Below are 18,864 nucleotides of genomic sequence, written 5' to 3'. Positions count from 1 at the left end.
GTGGGCGGTAATGATGGAGGTGGACGGGTCATGGCTGTGGGCGGTAATGATGGAGGTGGACGGGTCATGGCTGTGGGTGGTAATGATGGCGGTGGACGGGTCATGGCTGTGGTTGGTGATGGAGCCGACAGGTACTGGTTGGGGGGGTCATAGCTGTGGAGGTGGCGATGGGTCACGGCTGTGGGTGGTGATGATGGCGGTGGACGGGTCATGGCTGTGGGTGGTGATGATGGCGGTGGACGGGTCATGGCTGTGGGTGGTGGTGATAATGGAGGTGGACGGGTCATGGCTGTGGGTGGTGATGATGGAGGTGGACGGGTCATGGCTGTGGGCGGTAATGATGAAGGTGGACGGGTCATGGCTGCGGGCGGTAATGGTGGAGGTGGACGGGTCATGGCTGTGGGCGGTGATGGTGGAGGTGGACGGGTCATGGCTGTGGGCGGTGATGGTGGAGGTGGACGGGTCATGGCTGTGGGCGGTGATGGTGGAGGTGGACGGGTCATGGCTGTGGGCGGTGATGGTGGAGGTGGACGGGTCATGGCTGTGGGCGGTGATGGTGGAGGTGGACGGGTCATGGCTGTGGGCGGTGATGGTGGAGGTGGACGGGTCATGGCTGTGGGCGGTGATGATGGAGGTGGACGGGTCATGGCTGTGGGCGGTGATGGTGAAGGTGGACGGGTCATGGCTGTGGGCGGTGATGGTGGAGGTGGACGGGTCATGGCTGCGGGCGGTGATGGTGGAGGTGGACGGGTCATGGCTGTGGGCGGTGATGGTGGAGGTGGACGGGTCATGGCTGTGGGTGGTGATGATGGAGGTGGACGGGTCATGGCTGCGGGCGGTGATGGTGGAGGTGGACGGGTCATGGCTGCGGGCGGTGATGGTGGAGGTGGACGGGTCATGGCTGTGGGTGGTAATGATGGAGGTGGACGGGTCATGGCTGTGGGTGGTGATGATGGAGGTGGACGGGTCATGGCTGTGGGTGGTGATGATGGAGGTGGACGGGTCATGGCTGTGGGCGGTGATGGTGAAGGTGGACGGGTCATGGCTGTGGGTGGTAATGGTGGAGGTGGACGGGTCATGGCTGTGGGCGGTGATGGTGGAGGTGGACGGGTCATGGCTGTGGGCGGTAATGATGGAGGTGGACGGGTCATGGCTGTGGGTGGTGATGATGGAGGTGGACGGGTCATGGCTGTGGGCGGTGATGGTGAAGGTGGACGGGTCATGGCTGTGGGTGGTAATGGTGGAGGTGGACGGGTCATGGCTGTGGGCGGTGATGGTGGAGGTGGACGGGTCATGGCTGTGGGCGGTGATGGTGGAGGTGGACGGGTCATGGCTGTGGGCGGTGATGATGGAGGTGGACGGGTCATGGCTGTGGGTGGTGATGATGGAGGTGGACGGGTCATGGCTGTGGGCGGTGATGATGGAGGTGGACGGGTCATGGCTGTGGGCGGTGATGATGGAGGTGGACGGGTCATGGCTGTGGGCGGTGATGATGGAGGTGGACGGGTCATGGCTGTGGGCGGTGATGATGGAGGTGGACGGGTCATGGCTGTGGGCGGTGATGATGGAGGTGGACGGGTCATGGCTGTGGGCGGTGATGATGGAGGTGGACGGGTCATGGCTGTGGGCGGTGATGATGGAGGTGGACGGGTCATGGCTGTGGGCGGTAATGATGGAGGTGGACGGGTCATGGCTGTGGGCGGTGATGATGGAGGTGGACGGGTCATGGCTGTGGGCGGTGATGATGGAGGTGGACGGGTCATGGCTGTGGGCGGTGATGGTGGAGGTGGACGGGTCATGGCTGTGGGTGGTGATGGAGGTGGATGGGTCATGGCTGTGGGCGGTGATGGTGAAGGTGGACTGGTCATGGCTGTGGGTGGTAATGATGGAGGTGGACGGGTCATGGCTGTGGGCGGTGATGATGGAGGTGGACGGGTCATGGCTGTGGGCGGTGATGATGGAGGTGGACGGGTCATGGCTGTGGGCGGTAATGGTGGAGGTGGACGGGTCATGGCTGTGGGCGGTGATGGTGAAGGTGGACGGGTCATGGCTGTGGGTGGTGATGGAGGTGGACGGGTCATGGCTGTGGGTGGTGATGGAGGTGGATGGGTCATGGCTGTGGGCGGTGATGGTGAAGGTGGACTGGTCATGGCTGTGGGTGGTAATGGTGGAGGTGGACGGGTCATGGCTGTGGGTATGGAAAAAATATAAGAGGGGGATTGCCCTATGGATAGAGACAGTGTATTGATGGTATGAGCTGCCTCTGCCTGATATCACCACCCCATGGTGGATGGGAATATATTGGATGTGCAAAGAAAAACAGATCTGCCGCTATACCTTTAAAAATTAAATGCAAAATAGAGAAAAGAGCAAAATGATACTTCTGTTGGTTCACCTCTAATATACTTCTATTGGTGGAAAAAAATGTAATTAAATGAATATATGTGAAGTGTGAATCAATAAATCTATCATAGAAACATGCTGGTTAGTAAAATATCAATAAAATTGTATCCCTGCAAAATTATATACCAATACTCAAAAAACACAAACAAAGAAAAGTGTGTATCTATGTGTAAACAGACCCAACATACAATCCTTACACTAAGGTGCTTATAAAAGATTAATTTGTGACAATACAATCAGATATATCAAAGTGCAAATTGTGAAAGCATCTCATAGACCATCATTAGGTCCTCAGATATACAGGTGGAAGGAAGCACTGAAAGTTTCCACAAAGTCCCAAAAGTTTATACAGATGATTTGTGCAGGAGATGTGAGGATCTTCCCAGTGTGCGTGGCAAAAAAATTGGTAATGCCCTCACCAGATACCCTGCCCCTGCTGGGGTGGTATAGCCTCCACAGTGTGAGCCCCTGTGCCGCTATGTGGATCTCTGGGGGGGTTCGCTTGTCATCCGCTGGGGGTACTCAGTTTTGGTTCTCAAAAGAAAAGGAGTCTCCATAGTGTAAATCGTTTCAATAGAGACAGTACTTTATTTAAAATAACAGGGTTGTACTCACATTTAGTACGAGATAAAAACGGCAATAACATAAACCACGTCCTATGGCTGGGTACAGCTGATAGTGAATGGTGCACGTCCCGTGGCCACGCCCTACTAGTTTCGTCACGCCGACGTCATCACAAATTAATCTTTTATAAGCACCTTAGTGTAAGGATTGTATGTTGGGTCTGTTTACACACAGATACACACACTTGTCTTTTTTTGTGTTTTTTGAGTATTGGTATATAATTTTGCACGGACACAATTTTTATTGATATTTTACTAACCAGCATGTTTCTATGATAAATATATATGAAGTGTGAATCAATAAATCTAAGTTTTTTCACCAATAGAAGTACATTAGAGGTGAACCAACAGAAGTATATTTTGCTCTTTTCTCTATTTTCTATTTTGAATTTAATTTTTAAAGGTATAGTGCCAGATCTGTTTTCTTTGCACATGGCTGTGGGTGGTGATGGTGGAGGTGGACGGGTCATGGCTGTGGGCCGTGATGGAGGAGGTGGACAGGTCATGGCTGTGGGTGGTGATGGAGGGGACAAGTGGGGGGGATGGGTCATGGCTGTGGGCGGTGCTGAAGATGGAATGGTCATGGCTGTGGGCGGTGATGGAGGCGACGGGTTATGGCTGTGGGCGGTGATGGTGAAGGTGGACTGGTCATGTCTGTGGGTGGTGATGGAGGCGACGGGTCATGGCTGTGGGTGGTGATGGAGGCGACGGGTCATGGCTGTGGGTGGCGATGGTGGAGGTGGACAAGGGTTGGCTGTGGGCCGTGATGGAGGCGACAGGTCATGGTGGTGATGGTGAAGGTGGACAGATCAAGGCTGTGGGTGGTGATGGAGGCGCCAGGTCATGGCTGTGGGTGGTGATGGAGGCACCGGGTCATGGCTGTGGGTGGTGATGGAGGCGCCGGGTCATGGCTGTGGATGGTGATGGAGGCGCCGGGTCATGGCTGTGGGCGGTGATGGAGGTGGACAGGTCATGGCTGTGGGTGGTGATGGAGGCGACGGGTCAAGGCTGTGGGCGGTGATGGAGGCGACGGGTCATGGCTGTGGGCGGTGATGGAGGTGACGGGTCATGGCTGTGGGTGGTGCTGAAGATGGACTGGTCAGCGCTGTGGGCGGTGATGGAGGGATCTGGTCATGGCTGTGGGCGGTGATGGAGGCGACGGGTCAAGGCTGTGGGCGGTGATGGAGGCGACGGGTCATGGCTGTGGGCGGTGATGGAGGCGACGGGTCATGGCTGTGGGCGGTGCTGAAGGTGGACTGGTTATGGCTGCGGTGTTGAAGGGGACGGGTCATGGCTGCGGGTGGGGGGGGTTGTCACAGGCGTCAGGATGGAGGCGACGGGTCATGACGGGATCACATTCTCGTCAATAGTATTAAATCTGACACGGGGCGTGGGTGGGGATGGAGGGGACGGGTCATGGCTGTGGGTGGGGATGGAGGGGAACTGGTCACGGCTGTGGGTGGGGATGGAGGGGAACTGGTCATGGCTGTGGGTGGGGGATGGAGGGGAACTGGTCATGGCTGTGGGTGGGGATGGAGGGGAACTGGTCATGGCTGTGGGTGGGGATGGAGGGGAACTGGTCATGGCTGTGGGTGGGGGATGGAGGGGAACTGGTCATGGCTGTGGGTGGGGGATGGAGGGGAACTGGTCATGGCTGTGGGTGGGGATGGAGGGGAACTGGTCACGGCTGTGGGTGGGGATGGAGGGGAACTGGTCACGGCTGTGGGTGGGGATGGAGGGGAACGGGTCACGGCTGTGGGTGGGGATGGAGGGGGAACGGGTCACGGCTGTGGGTGGGGATGGAGGGGAACGGGTCACGGCTGTGGGTGGGGATGGAGGGGAACGGGTCACGGCTGTGGGTGGGGATGGGAGGGGGACGGGTCACGGCTGTGGGTGGGGATGGAGGGGAACGGGTCACGGCTGTGGGTGGGGATGGAGGGGAACGGGTCACGGCTGTGGGTGGGGATGGATGGGAACGGGTCACGGCTGTGGGTGGGGATGGAGGGGAACTGGTCACGGGCTGTGGGTGGGGATGGAGGGGAACTGGTCACGGCTGTGGGTGGGGATGGAGGGGAACGGTCACGGCTGTGGGTGGGGATGGAGGCGACGTGTCACGGGCGTGAGTGGTGATGGAGGGGATTTAAAGAGGCAGAACTTGATGGTTGGGGGTAGGTGAAGAGGAAGATTCTTTTGGAGAAGGGGTGTGGGGGAGGTGAAGAGAACGGCAGGTCTTCTTTTTGAGAAGTGAAGACGAGGCAAATAAGGAAAAGTTGCTGCACTTTTCTGATGTTATTTGAGCTCTTCCGATGTCTACAGATTAACTTCCATAGTCTGGCTTTTTGGCTGGATAGACACGTTAAAATACTAGTTTTACAGTGTTGGATCTAAACGGGGGCTTTTTGTTGGGCTGTGCCCGTGGTCCGTATTTCCTCCCTGAAAACCATGAAACTCACCATCTACCCAGCTGATGACATCATCGATCTCTGACGGCAGGCCTTGCCATAGGTTGGTGTCCTGCGGATAGCGGCCGTCCATTCTTCCGAGCGTCTCATCGTATCTCCAGAAGCGGTTGTGTCTGAAGAAGTAGGTTTTCTTGTTGTGCTTCCACACGAAAGCGCCATCAATGCTGTCCGTGTCCAGCCCAAAATCAGAGAGGTGCCGTGGGTAGCCGGGTTCCACCAGTGTGTCTTTAAACACCAGAAATTGTTCCCTGTACCGATTCAAGAAAGGATCACGGTAAGATCATGGCAGATGCAGCAAAAAAAAGTCACCACCTCAATCACATGGTAGTTCTCAGTTTTGGGGGGGCTTCTCTGGCCTCAGTACATGTGGAGGTGTGTGGCTGGTCAAATCTGGTGTTCTCGTAGTGGTCAGTTTGGAGGAGACCTACCTCCATGTACCCAGACCACCCCCTTCTAATTCATCCACTTGTCTCCCCCTACTCTGTACTCACCTGCGATGAACACGATCTTGCTGTCGTTTTGCCGTTCATACACCGCGTCCAGCCGCGGCAGGTCTATAGGTAGCCCGTGCCAGAAGTGGTGGAGTTGAGCCGGATTGAGGGATACGAGGTTTCGGGAAGCCTGCATTCTCCAGAAGACCTTGTCTGAGAATAGAAGACAAGACTGTGTAAGGGGCAAGTGATGTTTAAATGGTAGAATGGTGCAAGGAAAACGGCTTTCAACCCTTACTCTTAAAGAAGAACACTTCCCCTCGAATATTTGCAATTGCATCAAAATGAGTGGAGCAGCGATCGAAGAGTGGAGGGCGGGGCCTGATGGGGAAAAAAATGGAACATTGCATCATGGAGACTAAATGAGTGGCATGAAAACATTAACATGGGTGCATGGGTCATAAGTCATACATCTTGGAATCATTCCCCGGTCATGGATGTTGGGGGCGCTACAATCCAACTCTACACAAAACTAACATCTATAAGGTGGTGGGAAAATAAGAACATCATTTCATTTATATTTTGCACTGTAGGATCTTCGGGGTTTAGCTACTTTACTGCCTATATCAGTGATGGGGAACCTTGGCACCCAGCTGTTTGCTACTACATTTCCCACGATGCTCTGGCACTCTGCAGTGTAGTGGAGCATCGTGGGAAATGTAGTTCCAAAACATATGGGGTGCCAAGGTTTGCCATCACTGGCCTATGGCATCCTTGTTGGATGACTCTATCATAACTGTGTCCCAGTTGGTGCATGGAGTCAGTGTTCATGGCCTTCGGTCTGGACTTCTGACTCAAGTCAAAATTCTAAATCTCCCTAAAGTATCCCAAACACCTAACTCCTGTAGCCAATATCCTAGCTCAGTGATGGCGAACCTTGGCTCCCCAGATGTTTTGGAACTACATTTCCCATGATGCTTCACTACACTGCAGAGTGCACGAGCATCATGGGAAATGTAGTTCCAGAACTTCTGGAGTGCCGAGGTTCTCCATCACTGTCCTAGCTCAACCATCCTTGTGAACAGTGACACCAAAAGCTACCGCTTTCATGCCAAAAGTGACCAGACCTCAGAACTAACAATCTTTTAAAAATAATCCTGCCCAGAAGAGGTATTGAGGTCATTACTGGCCCTCCTCCAGGTCATACCTCACCTGTCATGCTGGCCCATGTGTCTCCTGATCTGCATGCTTGTCCTAGGTCAGTGATGGTGAACCTTGGCACTCCAGATGTTTTGGAACTACATTTCCCATGATGCTCATGCACTCTGCAGTGTAGTGGAGCATCATGGGAAATGTAGTTCCAAAACATCTGGGGTGCCGAGGTTCACCATCACTGTCCTAGATCTATAACTTAAGCCAGAGACAGCCGGGGGAAACCAGCATTTTCACACATAAGGTCAGTAAGGGTGGCCCCCATTTCTCTATCGTTCACCAACGGGCCTGGCCTCCGCTATTGGTTTCCCAGACCCTGACTGAGTGGGCCAAAGTTTTGTGCTGAACAAGTTTCTCCCATCTATGTGGACCTAGTGGACCAACTAGTCCAGGGCCTTCAGTACTTATACAATGCCGTGGATTTCAGTGAAGTGGTCCCTCAAATGAATCTGGTCTAAGTGTTGGTCGGCTGACCAGACTTCTAAACCCTTGTACACACGGTCGGAGAATCCGTCGGAATGTGTCCTTTCGGACCGTGTTGTCGGATAATCCGACTGTGTGTGGTATGCATCGGACTGATTCCGTCGGAATATCCGTTGGACCCAATTTCCAACTTGTTGGAAATATTTTCCGACCAACTGGTTCGATCGGACATACTCGGATCATGTGTAGAGAATTCCGATCGGACAAAGTGCCACGCATGCTCAGATCAAATTCTTACATCAAAGCTATTGGCTACTAGCCTGAACGTAGTCCCGTCGTAACGAAATTACGTCATCACGTTCTGAAAGATCTGATTTTGCGCCAACTTTGTCCGACCGTGTGTATGCAACAGTTTCGGACAAGATCCGACGGACAAAATCCGACGCATTTGGTTGTCGAAATCTCCGACCGTGTGTACAGGGGCTTAGAAGGTGTTTGCGGGGAACAGGAAAGGCCCCCTGTGTGGGGGGTGTCTTATAAAATGCACTCACTCCTGGTAGGTGGAATCCACACCAATCTGCTTGGCTCTTCCTCACAGGTTTATCCCTCGGTGCCAGCTAGTGCACAAGAGCCCATGGCAACTGTGAGGAGTGCAAATCTGAGGTGGTCATTTAACTGGATCCTTTATAAATTGAATTGGACTTTTTTGTATTATTATTTAAATGGATTTAACTGAATTTTAGTTCAACCCCTTAAAGACGAAGGTAAAACGAATTTTAAAGCCTGAACGGAGTTTTGGCATGCGTTTGTAAAACTCTGCATATTATTGTAACTACATGGTGAAAGTCCAGTTGGACTTAGGGGTACCAGATTCAGGAAAATACTGCCTTTGGGTAACTCCATGTGGATAATACATGCGAGTACTCCGTGTACAAATGTGTTTCTCCACATTCACCCGCAGACCACGATGACAAGACAATGTTGTTTGCTCCTTTAATACAGAGCATTAGACCCCATCTGTCAGTGTTCGGACTGTTGGTTGAGGGCATTCATAGTCTATAACAGCCTTTCTCAACCTTTTCAACACAGAGGAACCCTTGAAATAACTTTCTGGTCTCGGGGAACCCTCTGCTAAAAATTCCTCTAGCTACAACTCATGATACATTAGTGTGATGGTCAGTGGGAAGAATGGTCCTTACACTTGTGGTCAGTGGGAAGAATGGTCCTTACACTTGTGGTCATTGGGAAGAATGGTCCTCACACTTGTGGTCATTGGGAAGAATGGTCCTCACACTTGTGGTCAGTGGGAAGAATGGTCCTTACACTTGTGGTCATTGGGAAGAATGGTCCTCACACTTGTGGTCAGTGGGAAGAATGGTCCTCACACTTGTGGTCAGTGGGAAGAATGGTCCTTACACTTGTGGTCAGTGGGAAGAATGGTCCTTACACTTGTGGTCAGTGGGAAGAATGGTCCTTACACTTGTGGTCATTGGGAAGAACGGTCCTCACACTTGTGGTCATTGGGAAGAATGGTCCTCACACTTGTGGTCATTGGGAAGAATGGTCCTTACACTTGTGGTCATTGGGAAGAATGGTCCTTACACTTGTGGTCATTGGGAAGAATGGTCCTCACACTTGTGGTCATTGAGAAGAATGGTCCTTACACTTGTGGTCATTGGGAAGAATGGTCCTTACACTTGTGGTCATTGGGAAGAATGGTCCTTACACTTGTGGTCATTGGGAAGAATGGTCCTCACACTTGTGGTCATTGGGAAGAATGGTCCTTACACTTGTGGTCATTGGGAAGAATGGTCCTCACACTTGTGGTCATTGGGAAGAATGGTCCTCACACTTGTGGTCAGTGAGAAGAATGGTCCTTACACTTGTGGTCATTGGGAAGAATGGTCCTCACACTTGTGGTCATTGGGAAGAATGGTCCTTACACTTGTGGTCATTGGGAAGAATGGTCCTCACACTTGTGGTCATTGGGAAGAATGGTCCTCACACTTGTGGTCAGTGAGAAGAATGGTCCTTACACTTGTGGTCATTGGGAAGAATGGTCCTTACACTTGTGGTCATTGGGAAGAATGGTCCTCACACTTGTGGTCATTGGGAAGAATGGTCCTTACACTTGTGGTCATTGGGAAGAATGGTCCTCACACTTGTGGTCATTGGGAAGAATGGTCCTCACACTTGTGGTCAGTGAGAAGAATGGTCCTTACACTTGTGGTCATTGGGAAGAATGGTCCTCACACTTGTGGTCATTGGGAAGAATGGTCCTCACACTTGTGGTCATTGGGAAGAATGGTCCTTACACTTGTGGTCAGTGGGAAGAATGGTCCTCACACTTGTGGTCAGTGAGAAGAATGGTCCTTACACTTGTGGTCATTGGGAAGAATGGTCCTCACACTTGTGGTCATTGGGAAGAATGGTCCTCACACTTGTGGTCAGTGAGAAGAATGGTCCTTACACTTGTGGTCATTGGGAAGAATGGTCCTTATACTTGTGGTCAGTGGGAAGAATGGTCCTTACACTTGTGGTCATTGGGAAGAATGGTCCTCACACTTGTGGTCAGTGGGAAGAATGGTCCTCACACTTGTGGTCAGTGGGAAGAATGGTCCTTATACTTGTGGTCAGTGGGAAGAATGGTCCTCACACTTGTGGTCATTGGGAAGAATGGTCCTTACACTTGTGGTCAGTGAGAAGAATGGTCCTCACACTTGTGGTCATTGGGAAGAATGGTCCTCACACTTGTGGTCAGTGAGAAGAATGGTCCTTACACTTGTGGTCATTGGGAAGAATGGTCCTCACACTTGTGGTCATTGGGAAGAATGGTCCTTACACTTGTGGTCATTGGGAAGAATGGTCCTTACACTTGTGGTCAGTGAGAAGAATGGTCCTTACACTTGTGGTCATTGGGAAGAATGGTCCTCACACTTGTGGTCAGTGAGAAGAATGGTCCTCACACTTGTGGTCATTGGGAAGAATGGTCCTCACACTTGTGGTCAGTGAGAAGAATGGTCCTTACACTTGTGGTCATTGGGAAGAATGGTCCTCACACTTGTGGTCATTGGGAAGAATGGTCCTTACACTTGTGGTCATTGGGAAGAATGGTCCTTACACTTGTGGTCATTGGGAAGAATGGTCCTCACACTTGTGGTCATTGGGAAGAATGGTCCTTACACTTGTGGTCATTGGGAAGAATGGTCCTCACACTTGTGGTCATTGGGAAGAATGGTCCTTACACTTGTGGTCATTGGGAAGAATGGTCCTCACACTTGTGGTCATTGGGAAGAATGGTCCTTATACTTGTAGTCATTGGGAAGAATGGTCCTTACACTTGTGGTCATTGGGAAGAATGGTCCTTACACTTGTGGTCATTGAGAAGAATGGTCCTTACACTTGTGGTCAGTGGGAAGAATGGTCCTTACACTTGTGGTCATTGAGAAGAATGGTCCTTACACTTGTGGTCATTGGGAAGAACGGTCCTCACACTTGTGGTCATTGGGAAGAATGGTCCTTACACTTGTGGTCAGTGAGAAGAATGGTCCTTACACTTGTGGTCATTGGGAAGAACGGTCCTCACACTTGTGGTCATTGGGAAGAATGGTCCTTACACTTGTGGTCATTGGGAAGAATGGTCCTTACACTTGTGGTCATTGGGAAGAATGGTCCTTACACTTGTGGTCAGTGAGAAGAATGGTCCTTACACTTGTGGTCATTGAGAAGAATGGTCCTTACACTTGTGGTCATTGGGAAGAACGGTCCTCACACTTGTGGTCATTGGGAAGAATGGTCCTTACACTTGTGGTCATTGGGAAGAATGGTCCTCACACTTGTGGTCAGTGAGAAGAATGGTCCTTACACTTGTGGTCATTGGGAAGAATGGTCCTCACACTTGTGGTCATTGGGAAGAATGGTCCTTACACTTGTGGTCATTGGGAAGAATGGTCCTTACACTTGTGGTCATTGGGAAGAATGGTCCTCACACTTGTGGTCATTGGGAAGAATGGTCCTTACACTTGTGGTCATTGGGAAGAATGGTCCTCACACTTGTGGTCATTGGGAAGAATGGTCCTTACACTTGTGGTCATTGGGAAGAATGGTCCTCACACTTGTGGTCATTGGGAAGAATGGTCCTTATACTTGTAGTCATTGGGAAGAATGGTCCTTACACTTGTGGTCATTGGGAAGAATGGTCCTTACACTTGTGGTCATTGAGAAGAATGGTCCTTACACTTGTGGTCAGTGGGAAGAATGGTCCTTACACTTGTGGTCATTGAGAAGAATGGTCCTTACACTTGTGGTCATTGGGAAGAACGGTCCTCACACTTGTGGTCATTGGGAAGAATGGTCCTTACACTTGTGGTCAGTGGGAAGAATGGTCCTTACACTTGTGGTCAGTGGGAAGAATGGTCCTTACACTTGTGGTCAGTGGGAAGAATGGTCCTTACACTTGTGGTCAGTGGGAAGAATGGTCCTTACACTTGTGGTGATTGGGAAGAATGGTCCTCACACTTGTGGTCAGTGGGAAGAACGGTCCTCACACTTGTGGTCAGTGGGAAGAATGGTCCTCACACTTGTGGTCAGTGGGAAGAATGGTCCTTACACTTGTGGTCAGTGGGAAGAATGGTCCTTACACTTGTGGTCATTGGGAAGAATTGTCCTCACACTTGTGGTCAGTGGGAAGAATGGTCCTTACACTTGTGGTCAGTGGGAAGAATGGTCCTTACACTTGTGGTCATTGGGAAGAATGGTCCTTACACTTGTGGTCAGTGGGAAGAATGGTCCTTACACTTGTGGTCATTGGGAAGAATGGTCCTTACGCTTGTGGTCATTGGGAAGAATGGTCCTTACGCTTGTGGTCATTGAGAAGAATGGTCCTTACACTTGTGGTCAGTGGGAAGAATGGTCCTTACACTTGTGGTCATTGAGAAGAATGGTCCTTACACTTGTGGTCATTGGGAAGAACGGTCCTCACACTTGTGGTCATTGGGAAGAATGGTCCTCACACTTTTGGTCATTGGGAAGAATGGTCCTTACACTTGTGGTCATTGAGAAGAATGGTCCTTACACTTGTGGTCATTGGGAAGAATGGTCCTTACACTTGTGGTCAGTGGGAAGAATGGTCCTCACACTTGTGGTCAGTGGGAAGAATGGTCCTCACACTTGTGGTCATTGGGAAGAATGGTCCTCACACTTGTGGTCATTGGGAAGAATGGTCCTCACACTTTTGGTCATTGGGAAGAATGGTCCTTACACTTGTGGTCATTGGGAAGAATGGTCCTCACACTTGTGGTCAGTGGGAAGAATGGTCCTCACACTTGTGGTCAGTGGGAAGAATGGTCCTTACACTTGTGGTCATTGGGAAGAATGGTCCTCACACTTTTGGTTATTGGGAAGAATGGTCCTTACACTTGTGGTCATTGGGAAGAATGGTCCTCACACTTGTGGTCATTGGGAAGAATGGTCCTCACACTTGTGGTCAGTGGGAAGAATGGTCCTCACACTTGTGGTCATTGGGAAGAATGGTCCTCACACTTGTGGTCATTGGGAAGAATGACCTCCTTACAGATAGCTAAAAAGATCAATGGTGTCGGTGGGCACTTATCCGAGAGGCAGAAATTGCCCAATGCTGAAGGAACCCCTACAACCTCTGGAGTAACCCTCGGGTTTCATGGAAATCTGGCTGAGAAACCCTGGTCTATACTAAGAACCTTATTTGCCACGTAAACCACCAGCCAGGCTCAGAGCAAGGAAGAGAAGTACTTTGGACATTTTCATACATGGGGTCAGCACTGAGAAATCATGAGAAGACTTCGTTGGTTCCCAGTGTTGGAAATATTGTTGGTACTACTTGGCCTAGCAGATCTTGTTAGTATTTATATCAATGTCCGCTATATGATCTAGTCTTACATGACCCCTCTGAGGACAGACATGACACCTCTGAGGACAGACACCCACCCACCCGAGATCAGGAGTCCCTGCAGAGACCCCTCTGAGGACAGACATGACACCTCTAAGGACAGACATGACACCTCTGAGGACAGACATGACACCTCTGAGGACAGACACCCACCCACCCGAGATCAGGAGTCCCTGCAGAGACCCCTCTGAGGACAGACATGACACCTCTAAGGACAGACATGACACCTCTGAGGACAGACATGACACCTCTGAGGACAGACACCCACCCACCCGAGATCAGGAGTCCCTGCAGAGACCCCTCTGAGGACAGACATGACACCTCTAAGGACAGACATGACACCTCTGAGGACAGACACCCACCCACCCGAGATCAGGAGTCCCTGCAGAGACCCCTCTGAGGACAGACATGACACCTCTAAGGACAGACATGACACCTCTGAGGACCGACATAAGAGACGTGTTTTGGGGTTTACAAAGTTTCCAACAACTAGCCAGTTGTCTTCTTTTAGTGCCTGTAGTAGTACACAGAAATCTTACTGATAGGTGGGCCCTCGTGGGGGAATTGCATGCTGGGTAGGCCTCGGAGGTGGTCTTGGAGCTGAGTCTCTTCTACCTAGTGGAGAATACAGTAGAGAATACGTTTATGTTGGTGTTACATTAGTGGTGTCTAGGAAGCGATGGAGTCATTGGAAATGGTGTACTTACCATACAAGGCCTGGATCCCCTCGATATCATCATCCGTGAGCCTGTATTTGCGATGGTCTCCCAGCGTCCCCTGGTAGTATGGCTTCATGATAGACGTCTCCGAAGATGAGTGAGAGAGCCCCAGAGCGTGTCCAAACTCGTGTACCGCCACTGCAAAGACGTCCGTCCCCTGGTCCGCTGTGAGAAGAAGAACATTATTCTGTGTGTATCCATAGGATCCTCGCCTTCTACACTGCAGGGTCCGTACATCAGGCAGGGGGACTTGTCAGAACTTAGTTCTCCTCTCAGATCATGATGTGTCTGTATCTATGGGATGGCCACCTTCTATGGAATCGTGTATGGACCTGCACAATGGGAGATGTCATCACTTAATTCCCCTCTCAGATGGAATACCAGTTGTGAGACGATGAACGTGGTATTATGTCTGTATCTATGGGATGGTCACCTTCTATGGACTCATGTATGGATCTTCACCATAGGAGATTTCATTGTTTAATCCTTCTCTCAGATCTAATAGAATATCCCTCTGTGAGAACATTAAGGTGGTGTCTGTCTATGGCAGTGATGGGGAACCTCGGCACCCCCAGATGTTTTGGAACTACATTTCCCATGATGCTCAGCTACACTGCAGAGGGCATGAGCATCATGGGAAATGTAGTTCCAAAACATCTGGGGTGCCGAGGTTCTCCATCACTGGTCTATGGGATGGTCACCTACTATGAACTCCTATATGGACCAGCACAATAGGAGATGTCATCATTCAATCCTCCTCTCCCATCTGATACCACTTATTGTTTAATAACAAGATGAACACGGTAGTCTATGGATGGTCACCTTCTATGGACTCGTGTATGGTGGATCTTCACAGTATGAGATGTCATCACCCAATCCTCCTCTCAGAGCTAAAGATGAAAATGGGGTCTGTGTCTATGGGATGGTCACCTTGTATGGACTGATGTATGGACCTGCACAGTATATGATGTCATCACCCAATCCTCCTCTCAGAGCTAAAGATGAAAATGGGGTCTGTGTCTATGGGACGGTCACCTTGTATGGACTGATGTATGGACCTGCACAGTATATGATGTCATCACTTAATCCTCTTCTCAGATACAATACTGCTTATCCCTCTGTGAGAAGATGGACATGGTATCATTCCCGTAATCCACGGGATGGTCATCTTCTATGGACTAATGTATGGACCTGCTCAGTATATGATGTCATCATTACTGCCTAAAGAGTATTTGTGAGGTCAGGTACTGGTGTTGAATGAGAAGACCTGGCTCACCATCAGAGTTCAAACTCACCCCCAAGGTGTTCAGTAGGGAGGAGGTCAGGGCTCTGTGCAGGACACTTGAGTTACTCCACATCAAACTGGTCACACCATGTCTTTATGGAGCTGGATTTGTACACAGAGGGGGGGGGGGGTGCAGTCATGCTCAAGGTTGGGGGAGCACAATTGTCTACAATGCCTTTGTATGATGGAAGATTGCCTGGCCCCATTACTGGAGATATCTGAGCGCCATCATTTAAAGGGGGTTTCGTGTACTTTAATAGATGGTTGTGATGGTGTCCACAGTTATTTGACCTATTAGGTGACTATCTATGGGATGGTCACCTTCTATGGCCTGAGGTTCTGCTTATTGATCTTGGCCTTTCCTCATTGATTCTATGAATCTCTTCATCGGGGTCCTTATATCTCTGGATGTTGTATACAAATCATCATGTTTGACCCCTCCCCCCCCCATCCCCCCATCCCTCAGATTTGACTCATAATGTTTCTTCCCCTGAAGTTTCGTGACAAAACTCTTTCCTGATGTTGGCAAATTTCTGACAACTGAATGTTGTGGCCGTCACGTCACGTCCGGGAAAATTTGTGAAATAGAAACCACAGCTAGGAACTACAAAACCACATCACCAGATCATGAAATCCGAAGGTAGATATATATATATATATAAATACCGTAAATCTTTAAAACGCCATCCTGTTTGGTTGTCACGCATTTCCTGGGTCTTTTTTTTTGTGTAAACGACTGAAATTCACGAGAAGCTGCACTGACCCTGCACAATGCACTCCCCCGGGGTCCAAACTCTCCGAGCCCCCAACTATGGCAGATGTACAGTTGTGGTGAAAAGTTTGCCTCCCCTGAGAGAAATGTTGACATTTTGGCAACTGATATTTAAAATCTGACTGATCATGCCGAAAAAACGTTGGAGATCTTTTTCTATCTTTTTCAAACTTCATAAGGTTCCAATACCTTGTTACGCAGGTCTTTTGACGGTTCTCCTAAGCTCCCCATGGCCCAGTATCTTAGCCTGCACAGTGATTCCAGGTGGGAGCTAACAATCTCATTGACTGTTTATACACAGACACCACATATGTGGGGAATGACCTCCTTTATGTGTCACCTTGTGTGTCTGTACCAAGGCCAAGCATTGGGGGGGCGGATACTTCATCAGGGTCATTTGGGGATTGGGGGCGGGACGGATACTTCATCAGGGTCATTTGGGGATTTCTGTTATTAGGATTTAAAAAGGAGGCAAAAAACTCTGGGATAATAAAATGGCTTCATGTCATCACTATCCGGAAAAAATAAAAGAGGGGAGGGGCTTTGATGTGAAGAATTCTGAGTCATTGGACAAACATGCGATTCGGAGGTTTGCTGGAAGGACGTTTTACTGATTGGACCTCTGTGAATTATAATTCAATACCCTGCCCCCCCCCCGCCCCCCTCCCCCAGCGTATTGGATAAAACAGAAACAGTCAGTGACGTCATCACCGGGTCTCTGTGCTTCTCTATGCAATGCAGGGGGGAAGGGCCAGCAGGGGGCTGTACATAGCTTGCTGAAACCAATACAACCCCCCCCCCCGCCTCAGTACTGCCCCCAAGAGCCCCCATTATGATGCAATCAATGGGCGGGCTCTTGGGAGGAGTTATACAACGATCACAATGCCTTGTCAGCCTGGAGGTGTGGGGGCGTTCCTAGGCAGGCTGCAGTTGCGTGCAGACCGCCCTGGGTAATGCCCTGGATGGAGGGCAGGATAGTATCGGCATTGTGTTGTCCTGCCCATGGGCACCTTTCCTGGGCTCGTTATAACTAAACATGGATGAAATGGTTTCCTCTTACTGTTGTAAGTCCATTGTTCGTCGGCGTCCATGTGAGTTTCTCCAGCGATTGGCCCTACGCCGGGAAAGAAGGCGTGACCGAGTGTTCCACCTGGACCGTCAAAGGGGTAACCATCTCCATGGGTGCCCCCCACAAAGCCCACTCGAATATCGGCCTCGCCCAGCGTCTCCGAGAAGGTGAGCTGTGTCTCCCGGCTCCAGGCCTCCAGGGCGCTCCTCATCAATGTCCTCATGATGTCTGGGGACAGGGATATGGGGAAACTCTCCATCCTAGAAGAAAGATGGGGGGCTGATCACTACAGGTTCATATCAGACGCCACATCGCCCCCATCAGTTCAGGAGGAGCAACCACACATCAATGGAGATCTGAAGAGGTGGAGGCCAATTTCACCATCTTATCAGCATCACCCTGTGGAGACATTATATGCCACCCAGATGTCCTCCATCACTCCATACCCCCCACCTTGTGGAGACATTATATTCCACCCTGATGTCCTCCATCACTCCATACCCCCCACCTTGTGGAGACATTATATGCCACCCTGATGTCCTCCATCACTCCATATCCCCCACCTTGTGGAGACATTATATCCCACCCAGATGTCCTCCATCACTCCATACCCCCCACCTTGTGGAGACATTATATCCCACCCAGATGCCCTCCATCACTCCATACCCCCCACCTTGTGGAGACATTATATCCCACCCAGATGTCCTCCATCACTCCATACCCCCCACCTTGTGGGGACATTATATTCCACCCAGATGCCCTCCATCACTCCATACCCCCCACCTTGTGGAGACATTATATCCCACCCAGATGTCCTCCATCACTCCATATCCCCCACCTTGTGGAGACATTATATTCCACCCAGATGTCCTCCATCACTCCATACCCCCCACCTTGTGGAGACATTATATTCCACCCAGATGTCCTCCATCACCCCATACCCCCCACCTTGTGGAGACATTATATGCCACCCAATTGACCTCCATCACTCCATACCCCCCACCTTGTGGGGACATTATATTCCACCCTGATGTCCTCCATCACTCCATACCCCCCACCTTGTGGGGACATTATATTCCACCCAGATGTCCTCCATCACTCCATACCCCCCACCTTGTGGGGACATTATATTCCACCCAGATGTCCTCCATCACTCCATACCCCCCACCTTGTGGAGACATTATATTCCACCCAGATGCCCTCCATCACCCCATACCCCCCACCTTGTGGGGACATTATATTCCACCCAGATGTCCTCCATCACTCCATACCCCCCACCTTGTGGACACATTATATTCCACCCAGATGTCCTCCATCACTCCATACCCCCCACCTTGTGGAGACATTATATTCCACCCAGATGTCCTCCATCACTCCATACCCCCACCTTGTGGAGACATTATATTCCACCCAGATGTCCTCCATCCTTCCATACCCCCCACCTTGTGGACACATTATATTCCACCCAGATGTCCTCCATCGCCCCATACCCCCCACCTTGTGGAGACATTATATTCCACCCAGATGTCCTCCATCGCC

At 50.6% G+C, this 18,864-nt stretch overlaps 1 protein-coding gene across 1 annotated transcript in view; it reads right to left on the bottom strand.

Annotated features, from left to right (window-relative positions):
• The window catches only part of MMP25 (matrix metallopeptidase 25), a 44,159-nt gene that overhangs the window by 1,628 nt on the left and 23,667 nt on the right, over positions 1–18,864 (bottom strand). Inside the window, exons 4-9 of the mRNA XM_077449798.1 lie at positions 17,317–17,585; positions 14,188–14,364; positions 14,020–14,095; positions 6,218–6,300; positions 5,976–6,132; positions 5,480–5,736 (exon numbers count right to left, since the gene is read on the bottom strand). Of these exons, the coding sequence (XP_077305924.1) occupies positions 5,480–5,736; positions 5,976–6,132; positions 6,218–6,300; positions 14,020–14,095; positions 14,188–14,364; positions 17,317–17,585 (1,019 nt within the window). The remainder of the gene's footprint in view (positions 1–5,479; positions 5,737–5,975; positions 6,133–6,217; positions 6,301–14,019; positions 14,096–14,187; positions 14,365–17,316; positions 17,586–18,864) is intronic.

The sequence above is a fragment of the Lithobates pipiens genome, unplaced genomic scaffold (genome assembly GCF_037356315.1).
Source record: "Lithobates pipiens isolate NorthernLeopardFrog02 unplaced genomic scaffold, aLitPip1_a1.2 Scaffold_22, whole genome shotgun sequence".
NCBI classification, from domain to species: domain Eukaryota; kingdom Metazoa; phylum Chordata; class Amphibia; order Anura; family Ranidae; genus Lithobates; species Lithobates pipiens.
Note: the sequence above shows the minus strand (reverse complement) of the source record. Positions and strands in the feature narration are given on the sequence as shown.